At 47.4% G+C, this 18,140-nt stretch overlaps 1 protein-coding gene across 2 annotated transcripts in view; it reads left to right on the top strand.

Annotated features, from left to right (window-relative positions):
* The window catches only part of WWOX (WW domain containing oxidoreductase), an 895,414-nt gene that overhangs the window by 48,776 nt on the left and 828,498 nt on the right, over window positions 1-18,140 (top strand). For both annotated transcript variants that reach the window (XM_070451501.1, XM_070451502.1), the window contains exon 5: window positions 1,224-1,330. In XM_070451501.1, coding sequence (XP_070307602.1) covers window positions 1,224-1,330 — 107 coding nt within the window. The remainder of the gene's footprint in view (window positions 1-1,223; window positions 1,331-18,140) is intronic.

Genomic DNA, 18,140 nt, shown 5'->3' with positions numbered 1-18,140 from the left:
TTTGTATAATTTTACTGTTATTTCAGCGGTAATTGTAGAGATAACATCCTGCGTTTTTGACTTACTAAGGTTCTCATATAAATTAGCACTTTCTGGGAAGTGCAGGGGTCTTAGAATACTTGAATCTCAAGTACTTACCTCCTGGGTTATATGTCAATATGTTATATTATTGTCAATATAGTAATGTTCACTAGGTATGGTAAATTTACAAACTATTACTATTATCATTTAGAGTTTTTCATCTTTTTACCCTTTATATTGCTCTGTCATTTTCTGCAACTCCAGATTTCTATCTGAAGAGTATCCTTTAGTATTTCCTGTATTGTAGACATGCTGAGGATATATTCTCTCAGCTTTTGTTTGCTTAGAAATCTTGTTTCTCTTTATTTTTGAAGGGTATTCTCACTGGGTATAGAAACACCAAATGCTGTCTCACCTCTCTTGGCCTTTCAACTTCTCCAGATGTTAGCCCCCAGATTCTCAATCATACCGTTCCTCTGATGCCCTCAAAGAGGGGTGTGTGTGTGTGTGTGAGTGTGTGTGTTGTTTTGTCCAGCTTTCTAATTGTTCTCAGCGAGAGTGTGGGTCTAGGAAACCAAGTTGCCATTGCTGGAAGCAGAAGCGCTGGAAACATTTAAAATAGTCCAAGCACACTGCGAGGAACTTATCAGCAGACGTTTGTTTCACTTTCCAGGTTTGTTTTCTCTTGTTAGACTGTGAACTCTTTGAGGACGGTGACCATGTCTCAGTCTTTGTGTATCATTATCCTTTGTATTGAGCACAGGGTCTGGTTGTTGTCAAGGAGTGGTTCAAAGGCTGGCCGTGCCGCAAGCTCTTCTATGGTGTGTCCTTCACCTTTGAAATTTCTGTGTTCCTGGCACAGGTTTTCTCAACCTCAACCCTGTAGACATTTGAACCAAATGATTCTTTGCTGTGGGGCTGTCCTGGGCCATATCGGATATCTGTAGCATGCCTGGCCTTTACAGGCTAGATACCAGTAGCACACCCCCTCCCCCCGCCCCCCCCCCACACACAGTAAAGTCAGTCATTTTCTGACCATTGAAAATATCTCAAGATAGTTGCAGATTTCTTCTGGGGGCAAATCCCGTCTGATTGAGATCCACTAGAGTAATGCATGAGGTGCTCAGCAAAGGCCATTTAGCATCATGATTTGGTGCTTTTGCATTTGTGTTTCCTAATGTGGACTTTCCTTTAAACCACAGGGTTTGAAACTGCCAAATCTTTCGCCCTTCATGGTGCACACGTGATCCTGGCCTGCAGGAACATGACGAGAGCAAATGAAGCCGTGTCCCGCATTTTAGGAGAATGGGTAAGCGAGCGCTTACGTTTTTCTTTTTAATTGTCAAATACACATGCCGGGATAAACACTTGAAGGTTTTAGTACAGTTCATAAAGTTTATTGCTCTTGGAATAATGTTTTCTTTGTTTTTAAAGTCATATTCTCTTTGTTTATTTTATGAATGAAAGGACAGGCAAGCCGTTTATAGTTTGTTTATGGTTCTCTGTCAATGTCATCTGCTTTATTAGTCAGAGGTTCCAGAATGTTTACTCATTTAGCTCATTTATTAGGAAAAACAGAATGTGGTTGACGCCCTTGAGTGTGACTAAGAGGTTATGTGCGGTTTTCAGAATGATAAAGGGGCAGACTTTAACCCTGTCTCGGTTTTTCCTCTTTGCTTTTCTCTGTGCAGATGTGGGTGTTGATATGCCTGTGTGCACAAACATGTATTGAGGGCAGTTGGTGCTCTTGGGGTTAAGGATATAGCATCAAATAAAACAAAATACCTGCCCTCATGAGCTTCTAGGTAGGAGAAACCAACCATAAAGGGATAATTAAAGTTTAACATGATGTCAGGTTGTGATAAATGCAGTGCAGGCCAGTGAAGCAGAGTGAGGCATCAGGAGTGGACAGCGTGGACTCTTTCAGCTTGGGTGGTCAGCAGAGACCCCTCTAAAGCTGTGACGTTTGACCCAGGCCCTGATGAGATAGTGAAGTAAGCCATGCAAGTGTCAGGGGAAATACTTGGCGGTGGACATGTGCCTGGAGGGTTCCAGGCTTGGTGGGCACGCTCGTGTGCCTGGAGGCGGGGGGAGGGGGAGGGGGTTGCCGAGGGGCTTAGAGTCAGTGTGGCATGAGAGGCTTTGAGTCAGAGTGACACAGCTGAGTGGGTCTTTTGTTTTTCTTTTTAACACGATCACCGGGCTTTGAAGTGACGTACAGACCTCATTCATTCTCATGCCTGTGAAGTGCCCCAGTGTCATAGGTACTGGGTGTCTAGCATTAAGGAAAAACAGGTGTTGCCACTGTCTCTGTAGAGCTTTCAGCAGAGGGTGGAAGACAGATCAAGCCAAAGATAGAGAAACACCAGTGTAAACTTGAAGTGAGGCGAAGTGGTATTCCAAAACAGTGAAGGATGCCAGAGAGGCAGGGGGCATGTGGAGTCCCCGAGAAAGAGGTGGCTGAGCTCAGATCTCAGGAGGGATTGGGGGGGAAAGGGGAGGAGGGTCAAACTGGGCTGAGGGAGTGATCTGTGCGGTAGCTCTGGGGTTGGGGAGACAGGTGGCTGGAGCCAGGCCTGGAGGGGGCTGGATAGTCCTTGGCAAGATTGTCTTCATCCTTTGAACACCGTGGAAGATTTCTTGCCATCTGAAGAAATAGACCATGGTCTGTTTAAGAGAACGTCTGGCCTTCTAGGCTGAGAAGTTATGGAAGTCAAGAAAAGGGAGATTTATTTCTGCTTTTTCAAGCAGGATTTCAAACTTAGTATATTTCAAATGAACCCTTGTCCTGATCTCACTGGATTCATTATTTTGAGTTAAATTAAAAAACAGGGCCCATTTTTTTTCCAGTTATCTTAGCATCTTTCTAACTCCAGAGTTAGAAAAATGTATTAACCTCTACTAGGTGGTATAGAGTAATCTTTAGAGATGTATAGAGAATGAATGGTCATATGTGCATATGGTTTGAATCTTCATAAAGTGTATACGATGAAAAGTGAAAGTCCCTTGCGTTCTTCTCTTGGGGGTAAATATTATTAACTATTTCCTGTATGTTCTTCCAGAAAAGGTTGTGTATACTAGCCAAAACACATGCTGTTATGTACTTTGAATTTTTTTCCCACTTAATACTAGGAAGTCTTTTATTCTCAGTGCATAGATCTACCTTGTTGCTTGTAACTGTTGTGTGACACTCCATCATGTGTTGAGGAAGTCATTTATTTGTGTGGTCTTCCAAGTGATGCTCTCGTGAAGTTCAGTCTCTCACATTTTCATCCAGAGCTGGCTCTCAACCCTGCCGCAGTGGCCATTCTTCTTTTTTAGATGTATTTACTTTTAGTTGGAGGGTCATTGCTTTACAGTGTTGTGTTGGTTTCTGCCGTACAGCAGCATGAGTCAGCCCTGGGCATACACATGTCCTGTCCCACCCCTCCCAGCTTGGGCTCAGAGCCCTGGTTTGAGCTCCCTGAGTCACACGGCAAATTCCCACTGGCCGTCTGTTTCACATGTGGTAGTGTTTCCCTGCTGTTCTCTCCATAGTCCATTGCATTTTAAGCACCACGTCTTCTTCATCCAGTCCTCTGCTGATGGACATGCAGGTTTCTTCCACGTCCTGGCTGTTGTAAATAGTGCTGCAGTGAACACTGGGGTGCATGTAGCTTGTTGAGTTATTGTTTTCTCTGGATAGATGCCCTGAAGTGGGATTGCTGGGCTTAAGTATTCAGTTAAATGTTAGTTAGCTGCTGCTGCTAGTAGTAATAATAAAATAATTTCTTATTCATACATGAAAGTACAAAGGAATGTTTACTTTTCTTAACCTCTCCAAGTGGCTGAAAGGAGCTGTAGGGAGTGTGTTTATCAGCCTGACTCCAGTGGAGTTGCAATGAATTTTTTCTGTCTTCATATGTCTGGACTCCTACGTTTTAATAGATGTGTATTTAGTTTGTTGATGAGTATTTTCCAGTGGAGCTTATATTAGCACTCAACTGTCATTTGAAAAGCCATCTTAATTATTGATGTGATTGCTTTTTCTATTGTATTTACAGAGAAACACACTTTGCATATATTTAGGGAATATTGTTAAGGGATCAGTCATCAGGAACAGCATGCAGTGGTTTATATCAGAACAGTTATTGAGAAAGCCGGGAGATGAGGGCTCAGAGAAAAGATTTATTAGTCGCAGCTAATGGAATGTGCACGTGTCGGGGAGAGCGTGCATGCTCGGCTGGGTGTCGCCACGCAGTGTGATGCTGGGGGGACTGAAGTATCATAATTATTCTAGTTTTCAACAGAGTTGATACTTGGTCTGTTCATTTAGTTGGAGTGAAGTTGTGTGGAAAGCTGACAGTATTATGTCATACTGCAGCCTCATTGATAAGCATCGGAAAATAGTGATTTCACTGTCATTGTCAGATATGGAACGCTTGGTGCCAGCCTACGTGTTAAACAGCTTGCTGTGCTTTTAATGGTTGCTGACAACCTGTTTTCATGACGTGGTAGTAAGGAGTGAGGTGGGGAAGATCCCACGTAAAACATTGTTCGCACTTCTAAGAACCGCTGGAGAAATCTAGCTACTTCTAGACTCTCTCTAATCCGCTCAGTGACTTCATGATCCTGTGTGCTTCAGTATTTGTGGGCATTTCCCCCACTCTCCTATGATAGAAGACACTTAAATCCGATAATTTGCCTTTACAGACCAGAGGCCTTCTTTCATGAGATGTGTATATGTTGAGGGGAGACGTGTGGGGTGGCTAATGTACAAGCTTGATGTCTGTCTAGTCAGGCAACTTGGCTTGGAGAAAGTGATCATTACTCAGTGCATTGCAGAGTGTAAGGCTCTTCCCCGTTGTTGTGAGTGATCTCTAGCTAAACAGAAATATAAAAACTCTTAATCTTTTTAATAGTTACAGACTGTTGGGAAGAGTTCCTCCGACATCAGCTGCTGGATTTTTTCCTCATTTCTTTACTTTAAAAATTGTTTTTATGTATAGTATTGGATTTTCAGTAGATTAAGTATGGTGTAAACAAGTGTGCACGCCAGCAGGAACTGTATAAGCACTCGCTTTAATCACCGTGTGCCTCGTAGCTCTTGAGCAGACACACACGCACAGGCAGAAGGGTTCTACCTCGGACCTTTCTGTTTACAGATGTCATCTCCTGTCATCAGCTGCAGGTGGGACTGGGTATTCGTAGCTGCCTCTGCCCTCGGCGCCCTGCCCGCTGGCACTTAGCAGCGAGGTATCTGTGTATGTGTGGAGCCCATCTTGCAGATGCAGCTGCAGAGGCTGGGAGAAGGGGGGACTTTGCTCAGGCTCACACAGCTGGGAGCTGCATGGTAGACCCGAGGTGAGAAGCCGTGTCTCCCGGCCCCAGGGCCCTTCTCATTGCCCAGTCCAGAACGACTGGCGCGTGCTGTGGCGGAGGACGGGCCTGTTTCGCGGGCTTGGTTTCCCTGTCCGTGATGCCGGGGTCCCTGTGGTTCTCCAGCAAAGAGAGCCGCACCGCTAGCGTTCTGAAACCCAGGGGCTGAGCCTCCCTCCCCCAGGAAGCTCTTCCCAGGCTTACATTTCAAGTGGTTCACAGTGTATTTACTCTTGAACTTCAGCTGCCTCTTTGCCCTTCCCTGTCATAGGCTCAGGAAAGGTTCTTTATCAGGTAATAAATTATTCATCCCTCTCATAGACGTAATCGGTTGCTAAAATATTCTGAGTTTCCTCTGTCTCCAGAATGCCCAAAACTTGTGATGGTTCTTCTCCTCTAAGTTTTTCCATTTCATTTCTCATTCTGAAATTTTTGCACTGACTTATTAATCTTGCCTGTTATTCATTGTCTTTGATCACCATCTCCTTGTCTTCGTTTGCATATTTTGGTTCTTTCACCCAGTCTTGAACTGAATTTTTCAAACTTTCCATCCATTGTAACCTGTGCATAACGAGGGCTGTGATTTACTGCTGAGTTTTAAAGAGCGCAAAGTCGAGCATAGACGGAGAGCTCCAAACCACCACTCCCAGCCACAGGAGACTCAGTGCAGACGCAGTCTTTCATCAGTACGGGGCCCCTGAGTTCTTGTTAAACAATTTCGACATAGTGGGGAGAGATGGATTTCATTTTCAGATGATGTTCAGCCAGTGGTCGACAAGTCTTGCTTCTGGCCACTAGAGCGTTTAGGCGCCATCATTTAAGAGGAAAAAAGTACGTGTGAGACTGAGTTTCGTGTTTATTATGGGGCGTCTACAGAGAGTCTCAGACATAGCCGTTGTTAGATGAAACATAGAGGACACACAGCCCTTGAGCCAAAAACACCTTCCCTGCACGGTCAAACAAAGATGCAGCTGCACATGAGGCAGCGTCTCAGGGTGGGGTGGCTCACGCTACAGAAGGTGAGGGTTTATTGTAAGTGTATATTTAAAGTCAATTAAGTTTTAATTTACAGGGAGGCAGCCCAGAGGAGTAGAGGGAGCCCCAGCTCTGGAGTCATCCAGGCCTGGGAACCAGTCCTGATTTGGACATGAGTTCGCCGCGTCTCCCTGGTCACATTTGGTTATGCCCTTGAACATTTGGTTACGCCCTTGGTTTATTTACCTGTGGAAGGGGAATGGTCCTGGCATAGAACCCAGCACGTAGTAAAGACTCAGGAAAAAAAAAGTAATTATGGAGAGGCTGACTTGTTCAACACAGATCCCTAAAGTAGGCACATACTCTCAGAAATCTTGTTGGAAGATGTGTTTCCTCTTACAACTTAAAAAAGTCTCTATATTGATTAGAGCCCTCGGAAGTAGCCAGGCCTCCCTGCTTCTTCCTGCCAGTATCAGGCCACTCTGAAATGAGCCGAGGCGAGGAGCAGGGCTTCATCCTCCTTCGGGGGCAGAAGGGGTGTGGGGAAGTGACTGGCTATATCGCTGGTACCCACACCCTGGTGTGGAGCTGGCTGGTGCTGGCAGAGGCCGGGGTTGGTGCCCAAGGTACGTGGCTGGCAGAACCAGCGCTCTGTTCCTGGGGAGCTCACCTGGAACTAAGCCCCTGCCCCTTAGTCAGCTGGGGAGGCAGATGTGCCTGGATCTTGAAGACTTTAGAACTAAGTGGCTGCGGTAGTTTTAAAAATCTGTCCGCACATACTTTTTTTTTAAGTGTTATTTTCATATTTATTTTCATTTTATTTTTGGCTGCGCGGCGTCCCTTGCTGCATACAGGTCGTCTCTAGTTGCAGCGAGCTCGGGCGTCTCATTGTGGTGTCTTCTCTTGCTGTGGAACACCAGCTCTAGGGCGCGTGGGCTCAGTAGCTGTGGCTCATGGGCTTAGTTGCTCTGCGGCATGTCAGATCTTCCCGGACCAGGGATTGACCTGGCGTCCCTTGCATTGGCAGGTGGATTCTTAACCACTGGGCCACCAGGGAAGTCACTACACATTCTTGGATGCCCCTTCTTTCAGACATGGATCCTAATTCTCCTCCCCTCCAGTGCGGGCTGGACATAGGGATTCACTGTTGAGGGATACAATGTGGCAGAAATGATGGAGCGTGACTCACAGGAAGGATCCTAAAATGCTGGTGGCTCCTTCTTGCTGGTGTCCTGGATCGCTCAGCGTGGGGGAAGCCTGCTGCTGTGCTGTGGGGGTGCTCGGGTGTCCCCGTGGAGAGCCCCTGGGATAAGGAACTGAGCCCCCTGTGACAGGGCTCCCCCGCCCCTGTCAAGCCTGCAGACGACTGTGGCTGACAGGTCGACAGCAACCGCATCAGAGATCTCGAGTCAACACCATCCCATTTCCTGACCTGGAGGACTTCGGTGAGACAGCAAATGCTCTGCCTTAAACTTCTACACTTTGGGGAAGGTGTTTTGTAGCAGTGTGTAATAAACATGGAGTCCTGGCCACAGGGGAATAGGCTCTTGGAACCTGGGCAGTGAGTGCGAAGGACAAGATGTGGGGACTCGCCCAGAGATGGCCTCCGAGTGCAGGGAGCCTTACGTTCATAGGGTGATGTCGGCTGTCTCAGTCACCGTGTCCCACCTCCTCCCATGGTGGAGACCACTTACACAGCTTCTCTGAACAGAGCTCACCTGGATTTGGCTTAAATGCTTCCAGGGATGGATAGGCTTCTCTCTGCAAAGGCAGCCCATCCTGTTTCTACACATCTCGTAATTAGAAAGTTCTCCTGAAGATTGAAGGCAGAATCTTTCCTGTCTTTTCCCCAGCAGCCTTCTCATCAGAACCTACCTAGCACTCACATCTCTCAAGTTCCGTAAGTAAGAAATCCAAAGTTATTGAAGACACCAGGTTACTGAAAGCTGGCTGTGAGGCTGGCCCCTCTCATTTGTTTGCATCCTGTGTCCCTTTTTCGTGGTGGTGTTGGAGTTTGGGATGCACGTGGTAAGGCTTAGCAGCTGGGAGAACCCGTCTGCTCTAGTGCCCTTCAGCGGGTACCAGGTGCAGAGCCCGAACCCCCTGGGCCTTCCTCGGAGTTGGCGCATCACTGTGAGCCAAGCGCAGAGTCTCCTTTTAAATGACCGAAGAGCACTGCCCTCGTCTACCCGGCGGTTCCTCAGGGCCTGGCTGTCCCACTGCACTGCGGTCGTGAGGTGGGCAGCCGGGAGACTTCAGTGCGCCTCTGTACTGGCTTTGTTGTTGTTTATTGAGAGGGACTGATTAACTTTGATTATTGCACTAATAGTATGGCACTGTGACAGCCCTTCAGATTTATGACTCCGGGAAAATAAACAAATGAAATGCAGGTGCTGGAGCAGAAAGAGTAAGTTATTACTGAACTTTAATTACCTGGAATGTTTTAGCCAGGAGAGAATTAGTTGATGAATTACAGGATGTTGAAATCTACATCAAATTGTGAGCAACATGCAGACAAAAATGAAAAGGGCGACTGGGAGGGTGCTGTTCTTAAGGGAGGAAAGGATAGGGCTCATCTGATAATGATCTGAATAGTGTTTCCCTGATGAATCCCTGTTGCCAGTGGAGCAGGATTGTACGCAGTGCTGTTCGGGGCATGGTCCTGACCCCACTGTCAGCGTCCCCTGAGAACCTGTTAGAAATGGAGGTTCCTGGGCTCCTCCTGCCGAGACCTCCTAGATCAGAGTTTCTGGAGGTGGAGCCCAGCAGTGTGTGTTTCACAGTCCCTCCAGGAGACTCCGCTGTGCCGCTCGGCAGTTCTCATGCTGCTTGACTTTTTTTTTTTTCCCCAAATGAAAGGGCAGGTACAGATTTTTACCACTATTTACAAAAATCAGGTGTTCTTACAACCTCATTCACCAGCTAACCCGGAGATTCTCAAGACTGTTTAAAAAACTGTACAGATACTTATTAAACATCTATTTTGTACTATATGTAGTGGGTGCTCTAAGACAGTCTAGTATACAGTAAGTCCCCTACATACAAACCTTCAGTTTGTGAAAAGTTTTGAAAGTTGTGCACTTTCAAAGATGGCAACATGTGTTCTCATGTCTGGTCACGTAAGTTAGTTCATGTGTCTGGTGTACAGTGTTAAGTGCCTGCATCCTAGTTTAATTCTCCTTGTAGTGTTTCCTGCTCTGAGAGCCTTTAACACTTTGGTGCGGGGGAAGGTTCCTGCTGCTTAGAAACTCTGAAAATAGAGAAAAACACGTTTACTTATCTGCAGCCCTCTCTTAGGAGTAGGGTGACAGTGTATTGTTCAAACCAGAAAATGCTGAGAGCCATAGGGTCATAATAATTATACCAGGAGAAGAGGCAGCACCCGGGAGAGAAACGGGGACATCCGAGCAGTCCTGTCAAGTGTAGTTACCCCGGTCCTCCGCCCTGGCCAGGCTCCGTACTGGAGAGGTGCAGCCTGGCTTCTGATGAGCCGCGCCCCGCCTTCATGCCTGCAGCTCTGGGTCCTCTCCTCGTCTCGCCTTTTAAAGAACTTGCTGTTTTCATTCCCGTGAAAGTCCGGCCGATCCCCAGCCCAAGACTGTCTCCATTCCTCGGACAGTTGCAAAGCTCACTGAGACTCCAGATCTTTCGTTGTCAAAGTTGCAGAGATTCTTTTTCTCTTTCTTGCCTCTCTGAGTCTTCGCGGGGGCTCACGGGCACTTTCTTGTGGCCTGTGGGCTTTGCTGGTTGTGGAGCACAGGTTCCGGGGCACGTGGGCTGTAGAGTGCCCGGGCCCAGTTGCTGTGAGAGGTGACATGGACCGTTTTTTAAGTCTTCACTGAATTTGTTATGATATTGATTCTGCTTTGTATTTTGGTATTTTTGGCCCGAGGCGTGTGAGATCTTAGTTCCCTGACCAAGGATCAAACCCGCAACCCTGCCCTGGAAGTCGAAATCTTAACCGCTGGACCTCCAGGGAGGTCCCAGCGCTGCAGAGTGTCTGTTGAAGACACTTTTCCTCTTGTGTGGTTTCTCCCATCGTCTGGACCTTTCCAGAGGCCACCCCCGACCCCCCTCCGCCGCCACCTCTCATGGAGAGTGCCGTGCGCCCAAAGAACAGAAATGCAATTTTGATGTTGGACTGAGCCCGGCTCTCCATAATGTAAATCTACCCAGAATTCATGCAGTGCCGTTTAGAAACACATAGCGATCATTCAGAACTACCTTCCACTAGGGGTGATTCACAGCTTCTCTGGTCTGGGAATGTGGGTAAGTGAGAGCTGGTTAAGTGTTTATTTTCAGATCTGGTTAAATTTGCAACACTGGAGGAGATGCTGGGGCACTTGGCAGCGAGGTTGGTGATCAGAGTCATCATAGGCTTGATGGCCTCCTTGCAGGCCTGCCAACAGCTTTGGGGATACGTCAAAGAAAAGCAGAAATGATTCTACGTTTCTTTAAGGTATATGTGAAAAAAAAGTTCTTTTTAGTTATATATGACCCATTGGGTTTGAAGTAACTCTTTTAGCCATTTCTTGTAGAGGATCCAGCAAAGATGGGAGCTAGTTTGTGCAACAGTGATACAATGGAAGATTCAGTCATGAATTGTTGAAGTCGTTTGTCTTTTTAGGGAGAGTTTTGGATTATAGGATGACATTTGGGTAGACTGGTGTCGTCAAATGGTAGCATTCGGGGATTGAAAAGGACTTTCTGAGATCATCCAGTTTACCACCCCGCCCCCCACTTGACAGATGGGGAAACTGAGGCCCAGAGAGGGTAACTGACCCATCAGTGTGACAGGCAGGGATGCCTTCTTTGAGACAGCTGTCATACTGCCCATTTGTCTGCTGTGAAAAAAAAAATGTGTGCATATATATATTTTTTTAAAGACAATGGAACTGCCTGTAAGATATGAACTGAAGCACCCAACACTTCATGCCACTTCATCTGGATGGCTAGTTTAATGCTCCTCATTTTGATGATGGTGATAATGATGATACAATAACAGTAATGGTAGTAGTGGCATTGTGTGCCAGTCTCGATGTGCAACACTTTCCGTGCCTTAGTCCAGTTCATTTTTATTGTCATAAACCCCATGAGGTAGTTACTATTGTGAATCCTATTTTCAGGTAACATGAGGCACAGAGAAGTTTAGGACCTGGTCCGAGCACACACGGCACATAAGCAGAAGAGATGAAATGCCGTAGGAGGACAGCAGGCTGGCCCGTCATGTTCCTCTTGGCGTTTCCCTGGTGTGCAGCAGCATCTGGTTGTTAGGAGGGGCTGAATCTTTGAGTGAATGACTGAGAGTACATCAGGGTTGACCATTGAGCCTTGGGGGTTGTAACCTGGGTGGCAGTATTGTACCACTGTGGGAAGGGACAGTTTGGTTGCTTTGTTTTTGGAAAACTAGACTAGTGGAAGGTACCTATAGCCAGATTATTTTTCTTGAGTACTCAGCTGTGTGAATTGATTTTCATGTTGGTGATGCTGAAGTGCCCCCAATTCTTCAGCTGCCCACTAGCTTGTTGAAGATGGACTAGTTTATGGGACACAGTGATAAACACACTGCGTCCCAGTTCTTTGAAAATCACTGGTCTGGTTCAGGCATTCTCCCTTGGCCAGCTCCCCTCGCCGTTCAGAAGCAGGAGCCGGCTCGTAAATCCACTTGATTGGGAAGGACAGAAGAGTGGATCAGCTGGAGGGGCAGAAAATGAGAGTAGGGGGCTGTGGAAGGACTTGTGGGTGCATCCAGGAGCCTTCGGCCTTCACTTGGAGACAGTGTGTGATGGAGAGAGGGTGGCCAGAAATCAGTCACTGCTTTAAAAATTACAAGACATCTGTTGATGCTAGCTAGGCCTTCGGAAGTAAGTGTAGTAACCTTCTTGTTGCCTATTGCTTTGGTCAGAAAACTAGCTGTGCTTTTGACATCCCCTTTCCTTTTGGAGAATAAGTAACTGTCCTGCAGCCTGTCAAGACCAGTGGTTACTGAAGGAGATGAATTGGAGAGCGAAAGGCGGAGATAAGGAAGCAGAGCCGGGGCGGGGGTGGGAGGGACAGACACACAGAGAAAGACAGACAGATGTGCCCACAGGAGAGAGAGGGGAAGGGAGGGAGAGAACCACTCTCTTGAGTGTTTCTATGGGGCTTTTTAGTGCCAGCCTCTGCACGATGGGTTTGATCACTGTTTTCAGAGTTCTCTGATCATTTCTTGCTCAGAAAGGAGGAAATTAGAATTGTTGAGCTATGATTTGTTTTAATCAGAAAGAAATTGTCTAACATAAATCTCCCCGTGAGTGCTGGAAAAGCCCTAAAGCGGCCAGGAAAAAAAAATATCAATACTTTGCAAAGGAGGAATGATTGTTCCAATCCGTGGCTTAATTGACTCTAAGCCTTAATGAGACTCAGGCTGGAGCAGGCTATACACGCTTGGTGGCTGGGACCACCAGTGGAAGCCACCGGGGAGGGGAGGGCTTCGGGGTGGTGGTTTGGTTCTTTGCTATGGATGCGATTTTTCTAATCGAGCGGGAGTCCCTAATACTGGTTAGTAACTTTTATTTTTTTTTCCTATGAAGAGAGTAAATTTTTTTCTCTAACACAGTAATTTATTTTAAATTAAAGCCTTTTCTATTGGAAGCATTCATTTATGTTAGATTATCATTCCCCAAGTGAAGTTTCACTGATACTTTATAATTAAATATAGATTTTTTTAAAAAGATAGTATATATTTTAAATTTATAAGTGGACAGATTGGGATATATCAAGACTTTATTTAAGGAGAGTAAATAGCCCCCCCGATGAGCATGATGCCAGTCAGAACAGATTCCTTTGGCCTCAGTATGTCTCTGTTCAGTGCCAGGCGCCTTAGTGGGAAGGGATGCTGAAATGTGCTTGCGTCATCCGTCTAGAAGGACTGGTCGGTAAGTGAGGTCTTACCGGTGCGAATAACTGGCTCGGGCTCTGGTCTATCCCAGTTTGAATCCTGTTTCTCTACGAACCAGGTGACCTTCACTTCCTGTTTCCTCATCTGTAACATGAGATGCTAACAGTATCTGAGTCACAGGGTTGTGAAGATTAGTTGCTCTTGCACATAAAGTGCTTAGAATGGTACCTGGATACTTAGCACAGGACCTTGGTACCTGGTGTGTGCTATACAAGATCAAAAAATAAAAATAAAAAAAAAGGCATCTGAGGCCCCTGTGTGGTTTGGTCCCTGCCTGCCTCTCCAGGTTCCCCTCCCATTACTCTTCTCCTTGTCCCAGCCGTACCAAACTCATGGCTGTTCCCAGACTCCCCATCTCTCTCTCTCAGCCCAGAGGACTTCCTCTGCTTAGGGCAACCTCAGCCAAAGTCACCCACCTAACCGATGGCACTTCCTTATGCTGTGAGTCTCTGCCCACGTGTGTTTTTTCCCCCTCCTGCCCGCCTTCCCTCCCTCCCTTCCCTGCTCTTAGCAGAGGGTTAGCAACCCCTCTTCTCTGAGGGATGTGGCAGTGATGAAGAAAGCCAAGATCCCTGCCTCGAAGGAGCTGACAGTCCATGTTTTGGTTTTTAAACACGTGTCCATCACAACACTGCTCACATCACACACTGATCATTGGCTGAATAAGCCACAGGCGTCTGTTGGAACTTTATTGTATGCCAGGCATCCCACTAGATGGTGAGCTTGTGTAGTACCTGAGATTCTGTGCTTGCCTTTCAGGAGTAGAGGTGTTTTGACAGATGTGTACCTTAATAGTAATAATGTTATTATTACTAGCCCTCCACTTAGGGGTGCGGGTGTGAATTGGGCAGGCCCTCGCTGCTAGCCCAGGTTCAGTAATAGCCAGGCAGCAGCAGACCCCGTGCCCTGTGTCCCGACGCTTGTGGATGCTGTCGGACCAGTCAGCTGGAAATATGTGGGTTTCTCTCTGACTCCAGCCACCGACTTCGTGGTCACAAGCCCTCAGTGTGGAGTCAAGCCGACCTGCTTCGGTGTCCTGGCTCTCCATCTGCTGGCGGGGCGTGTTCTGAGCCCGGGCCCCTCCAGCTGACTGGGGAAGCGGGGGCGCTGCTCCGCGCAGGGCGCTCATCAGGATGAAGTGGGATGCCAGTGCCGGCTCCTGGCCGCGCTCTGGCCCACCCACTGGCGCACAGCGCCACGCCGAGAGCTTCTAGGGTCTCCTCCCCGCGCCCGGCCTGTCTTGGGCTCCAGCCCCTCGGGGCTTTTCTGCACCCCCTTCCCGCCAGCAGCTCTCGTGCTCAGAGGGCCCGGCCGCCAGCCAGCGCCTCTCCTGGGTACGTCTGCCCCAGCGAAGCCTCCTCGCTGCGGTACTGGATTCGGTGGGACAGTGACGGTTTCCAGAAACCTTCGGTCTGTGCGCCAGCCGGGAGGAAGCGGAATCATTCCCTGTGCCTCTTGGCTCGCGTCCTAGAAGGCTGCACAGACACCGCGGGCAGGCTTCAGCGACCGCGCATCAAGGCCTCCATTACGGCTCCGGAATGAAAACTTACCGTGGTGCTCCCCGCTTGCGGAGCTGGAGGCTCTGCTTGGCCCAGACCGCGCAGTGGCACTAATCCCCCTCCCACCCAGTCAGGAGGTCCTGTGGCAGCCAGGGGCCTCTCCACACGCTCAGCTGCATGCTTCTTTGAGGATGCAAAAAGAAAAAAAAAAAAAGCAGGCGTTCCCAGGACCCGGAATGTCGAGATGCACTTCCGGCCTGAGGGGGGAAGGGTGACTTGAAGTGCAGAGACGTGATCTCCTGCCCACGTTTGTGGAGCTGGACTTGGGACAGGCCACGGAACAGTCACGACTTACTGGATGCTTTCTCGTCGTCTTTGTCAGAAACGCTGACCTCAGAGCCTCACGTTCATGTTCTCCTTAGCAGGAACCCTCCTGTAGAGGTATTCGTGAACCTGGCAACCCAGAATCGAGAAGGTTTTAGGATTTGCGGAGAATTTATCCATGAAAAGAAATGGACGAATTAAAAATACTAAGGGGCTCAGCCGGCACCCTCAGGGATGAATCCTCGGGATCTGTGTTTCTTCCCCTTTCATATTGTAAACATATGGCATGGATTTTCTGCCCTCATTACAGATGCTGAGAGAAGGCAAAGACAAATATTTATATTACATTCATGTTTTACAGTAAAAACACTGTTGGGTTTGTTTATACAGTTCCACTGTTACAGTTTTTATGGTTGGTAATGAAACCACTGTAAAAACCAGACTGCGTTATATAGCAGATGCGATAAGGCCCAAGGATTCAGGGAGAGACCCTGGGTGGAATGGTTGACGTCACGAGTGGGGCATCAGCGACTGAACGATGTGTTAGGACAGGCCAGGCTAGGCTGTAATAACAGACGACCTCAAAGTCTCCGGGGCTTAAAACAACTGAGGTTTATTTCTCCTTCCAGTGACATTCTCCATCGGGAGTTGCTGGGAAGGCCGAGCTAGATGGAACCTGCCTTAGCCGCCCGGGGTCAGTGTGCGTCGCTGGAGGTTGTGACAGACGAAGAGAAAGGCTTGCTGACCACGCGCTGCGTTTCGGGCTCATGGCTCAGAGGCGACTCTGTCACAGCTGCTCACGTTCCAAGGACCAAAGCCACGTGCACCCTCTAGGTGCAGAGGGGGGCACACCCACCATGTGCACAGAGGGCAGGGCACAGCCAGAATAGCAGAGAGCCACCCTCAGGACCTTCTTCCGGCACCTCAAGCCTTTCTGTAGTTTGTTGTTGTTTAGGCGCTAAGTCATGTCCGACTCTTTGCAACCCCGTGGACTATCATCCACCAGGCTTCTCAGTCCATGGAGTTTTCCGGGCGAGAATACTGGAGTGGGTTGCCATTTCCTTTTCCAGGGGCTCTTTCTGACCTAGGGATCGAACTTGCGTCTGCTGCATTGGCAGGCAAGTGTTCTTTACCACAGAGACACCTGGAAAGAGCTCCTTTTTGTTGTTACTTAACTGGCAGTCAGGCTTCTCCAATAGCTCAGCTGGTAAAGAATCCACCTGCTATGCAGGAGACCTGGTTCGATTCCTGGGTCGGGAAGATCCCCTGGAGAAGGGAAAGATTACCCCCTCCAGTATTCTGGCCTGGAGAATTCCATGGACTGTATAGTCCACAGGTTGCAAAGAGTCGGACACGACTGAGTGACTTTCACACTTGCAACCGATAGTCTGTGTCTTGTCCACCTTTGAATCAAATCGGGGCACAGAGGGCATGAGAGACCCTCTGCCCACCACCCCCATCTCCCTAAAGTTGATGAGACTCCTGCCTTTGTTTTGCCACAGCCTGAATAGAAGGGACCTGCAGCTGTCCCCAGGAATAGGTCACAGTGCAGAAGGTTTCGGATCCGCAGGTTGAGCTGTGGTTGTGTTTGAGTGTGTTTGCTCTTAAACGCTGCTGCCTGGAAGCCCATCAGTATGCTGCGCTCCTTTAAGACCTGTCACTCTCAAGTGGTGTGTGCTGCCCTTGTCACAGGCGTGGAGCTCTGGAGGTACCATCTTCTGAAGGAGATGGAGAGTGGACTCACGAGAACAGCACAGAGTGACGCGTCGCAGACACTTAAAGGTGGTGTCTGGAGCTGACATGTCCAGTGTGGTAGCCAGTGGCCACATGTGGATTGAGGGCTTGAAATGTGCCTGCTCCAGGTTGAAATGATCTGTAAGTGTGAAACAAAATACTTTACAGATTTTGAAAACTTAATATAAACATATGAGATATTTTATTAATGTTTTTTGTATCAGTTTCCATGCTGAGATGGTGTTTAAGATACTGTTGAAATAGTAAAGTTGCTTTCACTTGTTTCTCTTCACCTCTTTTTTGACTTGGCTACTAGAAAATTCAAATTACATACGTGACTTTCATTGTTTTTATTGAACAGGACTGATCTAAAGGGTAAGCATCAGGAAGAGAGAGAGAAAATAATTTGGTGCCTTTCTCATAAATTCCTCATTGCTGGAACTCACAGTTTAACCTGACAGTTTATATCCTTGTTGGCATTTTCTGCTTAATATTTTTTTTTTTTTTTTAACATTTAAAAATAATTCCAAATTCTCATAGTAGTTGCAAAGACTAGTACCTAGAGTTCCTGGGGACCCCTCACCCAGCTTTCCCCAGTAATGGCATCATATATAACAATACTAGGAGACTGACACTGGTAGAGTATTACAAAGATTTTATTCATATTTAACCGGTTTTTACATGTACTTATTTGTGTGTGTTATATAATTCTGTGAAAGGTTATCACCTACTTAGGTTTGTGTAACCACCACCATAATAAAAAAACTGAACTGTTCTTTCATCTCCCAACCAACACTGTTTATATTAGCTTTTATTCTTTGAGTTACGTTTTAAATTTTTGATCGAGGTATAGTTGATATATAGTGTTGTGTCAGTTTCTGGTGTGCAGCAGAGTGATTTGGTTACATAAAGATGTTTGTGTGTGTGTGTGTATATATATACTTTTTCATGTTATTTTCTGTTATGGTTTATTACAGGTTGTTGAATATAGTTCCCTGTGCTGTCCAGTAGGACCTTGTTAATCCATTCTATATATAATGGTTTGCTGAGTGATTTCTTAATGAGGTCTGTTACTCAGGGTGAAACACTTCTGGGCAACTTAGTAGCAAAAGATGCTCTTGGCTCCAAGTCCACTGCTTTGTCTGCCCATCCCACTCCTAGAGCGTGGCTGGGTTACCCCCAGCTCTGCACCAACTCATCCCTCACCTGGAGCAGAGTAAAAGTGGCTCACACCTCTTGATGCGGCAGTTACTTCCTGATGCAGTTCAAAGGCGACAGGAGTGCCATCC

This window comes from Odocoileus virginianus, chromosome 20, assembly GCF_023699985.2.
Source record: "Odocoileus virginianus isolate 20LAN1187 ecotype Illinois chromosome 20, Ovbor_1.2, whole genome shotgun sequence".
In the NCBI taxonomy this organism is placed as follows: Eukaryota; Metazoa; Chordata; class Mammalia; order Artiodactyla; family Cervidae; genus Odocoileus; species Odocoileus virginianus.
The sequence above is the reverse complement of the archived record's forward strand: the minus strand, read 5'-3'. Positions and strand labels throughout refer to the sequence as shown.